Here is a 7564-nt window from a genome sequence, read left to right as displayed (position 1 = left end):
AAGCAGTTGGTTGAAATGGGCTCTTCAACTGTGTTAAAATGATCATGACAGCACACCTAGCTGCTAATAGAAGATATGAGAACAGATTAATCACATTAGAAATAGGCTACTCAGTTGTGCAGCCGATTAGACGGACTGCAGTATGATAAGCGGCTATGTCAGCGCAGTTTGCACAGGGAAGTTCACAGACTTACTAAAGCTAAATCTAAACACATCTGGCCAATGACCCGGTCATCAAATTATTGGTTTAGGAATGCATAAGTAAATAAATAAATACAATACAAAATCTCCATTAATTCAAGGAATAAATATGCCTCCTGTGTTAACTGTGCATAGCTGAATAGGATGGGGTAGGCTACACACCTGTATTTTAACACCATAGCCGGGGAGCCACAGGCCCAAAAGCTCAAAGAATAGGATGTTACCTGTGATGTCATGACATACTTTTAATTTTTGTTTTTTCTATTAATTTGGTCATCAAGGTCCACAGAATGAGAGGCATGCTCTGCCGGAAATCCTGCGAAAAAAAGTTATGGCCATTTGTATATTCACTCCATCGACTTCAATATAAAGGAAAGAAACACACCAAAAAAATATGCTTTAAGTAGCATGTGAGGGGTCAAACTAGGGATTCTTGATGATTCTGAATCCATTGCAAGAATTTGTTTTGCATGAAAAACATTCCTTGGGCTAGAAAACGGACCAAAATAACGGTGAAAAGTGATGACTCATCACTTTTCACAGGTTTGAGAGGCTGAAATCTAGCCCAAGGAATGTTTTTCATGCAAAACAAATGCTTGCAATGGATTCAGAATCATGAAGAACCCTTAGTTTGACCCCTCACATGCTACTTTTTTTGGTGTGTTTTTTTCCAGTATAGTGAAGTCAATGGGAAACTTTTTTTCGCAGGATTTCCGGCAGAGCAGGCCTCTCATTCTGTGTACCTTATTGACCAAATTAATAGGACAAACAAAAATTTGGAGTATGTCATGACATCACAGGTCCTCTCTCATTTTGGCCCAGTGGCTCCCCGGCTACCAGTTATGGTGTGGTACTTGGAGAGAGACATTTTCTGAGGTGGTACTTGGTGTAAAAAGGTTGAGAACCACTAGACTACTAAACACCAAACAAACATTGTATAATATGCTCTAGGTGAAAGGAGTAGGCCTAGTTCACCCCCAAAATGACTTTCTATTGATTACTCATGCCATGGAGACTTAATATTTATAGGTTTTCGTCGCATTCCTAAGACAATAATAAATCCATTAATGGGGACCCACATGCATTTGGGTCCCTGTCCGGAATCAATGGGGTAGATTTACTATAATCAGATTTTTGTCTTAAGAATTGTCTTAGGAAAAATACAAAATATATTATTGGACTCAAGTCTCCATGGCATGAGTAATCAATAGAAAAAAAGTCATTTTGGGGGGGGGGGGGAACTACTCCTTTAAATAAGTGATTTACCAATTGACCAGTGACCACCAAATATTATCTGGGATATTATAACATCAGATTAAAGGTAAGAACATGGGTAGTCCAGAATTCTAGTTTAAAGGGATATTTCACTTTCAAAAAGACTTTTGGTCATTTTATCGTCTAATCAGGCTTTTATGAACACCCTGAACAGTTTTTTATTTGCTTGATTCAATATTTAGATATTTGATGTAAATGTTATCAGGCCCTCCAGGCCCAGGGTCTCTCCCCATACACACCCATTGCAACTTCAAACTTAATTTTAACCGTGATAGATTCATTAAAAACACCCATTATTTTTTCTGGTTACTCATACTACCCTCCTAATACGTGAGCAGGCCGTCTCAATAACCTTTTTCATTTATTTTTAATAATTATTTGGGAAAATGAGAAAAATTAAATACAAAACAAAATTAAAAATAAATGAAAAAAGTTATCGAAAAACACAGCCTGCTCACGTATTAGGAGGGTATTATGAGTCACTAGAAAAAATAATGGTTGTTTTTAATGAATCTATCATGGTTAAAATAGAGTTTGAAGTTACAATGGGTGTGTATGTGGAGAGGAACTGGGCCTGGAGGGCCTGATAACATTTACATCAAATATCTAAATATTGAATCAAGCAAATTAAAAACTGTTCAGGGTGTTCATAAAAGCCTGATTAGACGATAAAATGACAAAACGTTTTTTTTGAAAGTGGAATATCCCTTTAACTTAGTGCATTTCCTTGATTACTACAACAAGTACAACATGTGTGCGCTGCACATTGCACACAATTAGGGCTGTCACGATTATGACATTTTACATGACGATTAACTGTCACTCAAATAATTGCGATTAACAATTTAATTGTGTTTGTCGAATAATAATTGCGATTAGACGATTATGTAATAATTGTGACAGCCCTACTCACAATCCTCTCTATAGATGTTCAAGGCAAACAGGTGAACTGTATCATTCATTACATTTATTACAAATAACCAATGAAGTGCAACACAATCATGAACCAAATTAACTCACTTCAGTGACGCATAACCAAGGTCTGCTAAGAGTCCAGGACAGCTGGCTCTCAGGTGGATTTGTTGCTGCTGCTGCTGCTAAACAGAACTAAACCGTAGGCTGCATAATATATAACAGGCCACTGATGAGTGGTGAGTGAGGACAGGTGAGATTGGTGATTGAGAGTGAGTTGAGAGCCGGTGAGCTGGTGGAGCCAATCCATGCGTGAGAATAGGCCAGGGGTGGCCCCTTTCGGGACTCTGTAGCCCAGTGGTTCCCAAACCTTTTAACTCGAGACCCAAAAGAGACATTTTACATTTGCCCGGGACCTGGGAACTTCTCTTCTTACCGCGTTATGAGCCTTGTAGATTGGCTATTTTCACTACTTCTTAAATATATTTATTTTACACTTATGGACTTTCTTAGATGTGTTTTTTTGTTTGTTTTAAAATGTATTAAAAACAAATTTGGGGAGGGGAATTTCCTTTGAAAAAATTAAATATATATAAATAAATTATATATATATATATATATATATATATATATATATATATACTTTTTTTTTTTTTTTTGTAGGAAAAGAAAATGTCGTAACCCATAAAAATTGGTCCGTGACCCTCAAATGGGTCCTGAGCTGACCCACTGTTTTGGGAACCACTGCTGTAGCCTATACCTTTTTGTATTTGAGGTGGCGATATTTATGCATATTTTGTTTTTATCTTGAAACTGTAAAGCACTTTGTAAACATTGTTTTCGAAAAGTGCTTCATAAATATAGTTTATTATTATTACCCTTATTATTATTATTATTACCCTTATTATAACAACTTAAATACTAAAGACAGTGTAGAAGAGACAGAGTGTAGGAGAGCTAATAAAACGTAGCAACTATAAAGACAGTTGGAAAGCTGAGCGGAACACAGAGGGAGACAGTCTAGTTATCAGAGAGAGGAAAGACAGACTAGCAGAACTCAGTTCTGCTTAGTCTAGGAGTGTATGAGACAGACAGAACAGGATCTGAGATTATGAATTCACTAAATGTCAAAAGATATTAAGGGTTAATCGATCTGGCTTCATGGCTTACGTGCACAAGAAATGTCTTTGATTGTGACGGTCGATTACATTTATTATGAAAACCTGCAGCTCATGTGCGTCAGTCACGTCAGTCACGCCTCATGTCACGCTCCATACAGACATTCGCAAAAAGTGTGACTCGCGCCACGGCAACCACACTTGCAAATTAATTCTGTCCTTGTCCATTTTAGGCCCATATCCCTGATGTGATCGCCCATGGGCCCTATTTTCGCCAAGCTAAACCCTAAACACCTAAACTTCTTTGCCTTTTTTTTTTTTACTATTTACTATTCAAATAGCATGATCTACAAGCTCACAACGTGTCGATGTAAATCGGCTTTTTGAAGCATTTCAAAATGTTTTTCAAAATAGTAAAAAAAGGCAAAGAAGTTATGGGGTTTAGGGTTTAGTATGGCAGAAAATATACCCCATAGGCCTATCTGGGAATGCCCATATATGGACATATTCTGTCAGTCTCTGTTGGCTCAGCACGACCTTGCCCTTTGGGCGTCTTATTGGTATGAACTGTATATTTATACGTTTAGCCTATATGAATTAAAACTAAATGTTAAAGGAAAGGACAGACCATCTTATTGATGTGTATGACTACATGTAATTCTACTGATGGGAACACTGTTGGATCCCTGCTCCACTTCTCTCTCTCTCAGTCCCCCACTCTTTTCCTTAGTCTCTCTCTCTCTACATGTCTCTCACTCACATTTCTGTCCCTTGCGTCTCTCTAACAGTGGTCCTAATATAGAAACCAATCTTTATGTTTGCATTAAGCTAGAGTGCTTCAGACCAATGTTAGCATGTGATTGTGTGTGTGCAAGTGTATACATGTGCATGCACAAGCGCCAGAACTGTGTATTACTAGTGTGAAGACTGAGATGATGTGAGTATGTGTGCATAGTATGAATAGTGTGAATAGTGTGCGTGCGTGCGTGCGTGCGTGCGTGTGTGCGAGCGTGCATGTTCATTCCTCCCTGTTCCATTCTTCATGTAAGATAAATAATTCAGGCCTCCAGAGACCACGAGAGAACATAGGTGGATAAAAAAAACCTGTGAAAGAATCATGATCCCTTACATATCGTGCGCGCGAGTGTGTGTGTGCATATGCGTGCGTGTGTGTGTGCGTGTGGACTGACTGAATCAAATCAACTACTACAAAGTACAGTACAGTAGACTTCAAAATGGCATGTTTTCCGTTCACTTTTATTCCTTGTGCTGGTCTCAGTGACTGTAAGGATTACGTGGGTTTTTGTCTATTGAGCCGCTTACCGCCTCCTCAGGCTCTGCTAATGCTGCAATACTGTTGTTGTGAACCTCTCTATTTCTCCTTATCTCTCATTTTCTCCCTCCCTCGTTCTGGCTCTCTCTCCCTCTCTGTCTTTCTCTCTCCGTTTGTCATCTCGACTTTCTATTTCTCTCTCTCTGTCTCATGCACTCTCGCCCTATAGCTCTCTTGAAGGCTGTGCTGTGCTGAGGGGGGCGTTCGTGTAGAGATTCCGCTGCCACATGCCCTCCTATAGAAAAACTGCTTACGTGTAATGTGGAGGCTTGCAGTGCTGTAGCTTTTGCACTGCGTTCGTCTGTGTATCTCAGCACAATACAGGCTGCCAAATTAGCTTTACTGGGTGTTTTCTGTTTGTTTTTGTTTTGAACAGGTAATTGTTTTGCGTCAGGTGGAAACCTCATATGTCCGAAACTGTTACTTTATAGAATCCAAAATCCGCAAATAGCAGATCTACAAATGGTAAGGTGCATTTATATAGCACTTTTTTTTTTGTTCCAAAGCACTTCACATAGCTGAATGCATTACATTCACCCATTCACCCTCACATTCACACAGCGATGGCGGAGGAAACCATGCAAGGCACCAACATGCTCATCGGAAGCAATTAGGGGTTCAGCATCTCATTCAAGGACACTTTGACGCTAACTGTGGGGGAGACCGGGATCAAACTGGGAACCTCACCGTTCCCATCCAGCTATACGGCCACTCTACCCCTGAACCACTGCTGCCACTCAACCTCAAACGCTCAAATGTGCATTTGTTTTGAGCTTGCAGATCTGTTTTTTGTGATGCTGTAGTTCGTATGATGATCAAGTAGGGCAAGGCATTCATTAAAAAAAAACATACAAAAAGTATTAAAATATAGAAAGCTACAGCAACGTAATGGCCCTTACATAACATCCTGTGTGTGTGTGTGTGTGTGTGTGTGTGTGTGTGTGTGTGTGTGTGTGTGTGTGCGTGCGTGCGTGCGTGCGTGCGTGCCTGCGTGCGTGCGTGCGTGAGTGTGTGCGTGAGAGAGAGATAGTGATATGGTAGGTTACAGTGTTTGCCTTTTTCACAGATCTACAAGCTCAAAACGTGCTCGCTTTGCGCCGTGTTTCGAGCATGCCGATCTGCTACTTTTGATGCTTTTGGGTGCCGGCCGGCTGTAGTATGATAGGCCAGGGCATTAATTTACAAAAAAAATTGAATAAAATAAATACTAAACGTTTTGGCAATGTAATGACTTTTACTGAACAACCTGTTTATAGTGTGCGTGTGTGTGTGTGTGAGAGAGAGAGAGAGATAGTGATATGGTAGGTTACAGTGTTTGCCAATCTGCTATACTTTTGATGCTTTTGGGTACCGGCCGGCTGTAGTATGATCAAGTATAGGCCAGGGCATTAATTTACAAAAACATTAACACTATAACACTATAAACAACCTGTTTATAGTGTGTGTGTGTGTGTGTGTGTGTGTGTGTGTGTGTGTGTGTGTGTGTGTGTGTGTGTGTGTGTGTGTGTGTGTGTGTGTGTGTGTGAGAGAGAGAGAGAGTGTTGTGGTCTCATTAGTGAGGTGGTAGGTTACAGTGTTTGCCTTTTCACCTGCTAGCTGCCTCTGTGCGTTAGCTCATTACTGTCTAAGCAGCTTGTGGATGACGGACACGTTGGGAGATTAGTGCCTTACTTTCACATAATGACAAAATAGCAGATGTACAAGCTTGCGACGTGCTGTGATCTTGTAGATGGGCTATTTTAACAGAATGTTTGCCTATGACATGCCCAGAATAGGGGCGCAAGGGGTCATGTAGTTTGTGTGATAAATGTTGTCACAGAAATAAATGCATCATAATCCGTTCTTTTTGTTTCCACATTAAAACAACTTTATTAGGATGAGTTCATCTCCTGATATTTAAACTAGTAGTAGGAATCCATGATGCGCTTCATGCTCATGAACCTCATGCCCTGGTTCATGCCCATGTTCATGAAGCTCCTGTACTCGCCAGGCCTCATGTACATCATCCTGCCTCTGTATTGGGGCTGCTCGTACATCAGCCAGTGGCCGTCCATCACGTTGCAGGACATGCAGTTGCTCATCTGGTAACGGTCCATGATGTTATCGCAGTCGTCCATGATCTCGTTCATCGTTCCACTGAAGTTCTCCCTCTCGTAGATCTTCATCCTGTAGTTGCCCCTGTGCATGGGGATCATGCGGCAGGACCTGATGGTGTCCCTCATGCCCATCATGCTCATGTAGTCGGAGTACTCGCCCCTCCTCATGAAGTACTGGTTGCCCATGTAGTTGGTGCGGTCGTACACCATGAAGCAGCCCCTCTCCACCCTGCAGGACTGGCACCTGTTCATGTAGGAGGACATGTCAGAGCAGTCGCTCATGCACTCGTAGGAGCGGCCCTGGAAGTTCCTGTCCTCGTAGAAGATGATCTTGCCCATCATGTTCATGCCGGTAGTCATCTTTGTGTGGGAGTTGTTCAGCTGCTGTTGCTGCTGCTGCTACTCTTGCTGCTGCTGTGGCTGTGGGTGAACTGACTTCCTACCTGGCTGAAGCCTTCCTTTTGTACAGTACCTGACCAGCAGTGGCTGCTTTGTGTCCCAGGCAGCTCCCCTGACACAGCAACATTCCATAGAAGAGCATAGAGCTGAGCTGAGGCTGTTCAGTGTTTCCACCTCAAAGAACCTTGGAAAGGCAGTTTTTTCTGACGACACAAAGCCTGTACCATCAC

General features: G+C 41.3%; 1 protein-coding gene across 1 annotated transcript; it reads right to left on the bottom strand.

The window, feature by feature from the left end:
- Positions 1–6740: 6740 nt before the first annotated feature.
- Positions 6741–7295, bottom strand: LOC308289231 (gamma-crystallin M2-like; the record flags this gene model as incomplete). The annotated part of the gene is made up of 1 exon (XM_080730857.1): positions 6741–7295. One exon carries the CDS (start codon positions 7293–7295, stop codon positions 6741–6743), a length of 555 nt encoding a protein of 184 aa, XP_080586983.1.
- Positions 7296–7564: the final 269 nt, after the last annotated feature.

The sequence above is a fragment of the Nannobrachium achirus genome (genome assembly GCF_963921795.1).
Source record: "Nannobrachium achirus genome assembly, chromosome: 8".
NCBI classification, from domain to species: Eukaryota; Metazoa; Chordata; class Actinopteri; order Myctophiformes; family Myctophidae; genus Nannobrachium; species Nannobrachium achirus.
This window is presented reverse-complemented; position numbering and strand designations above follow the sequence as displayed.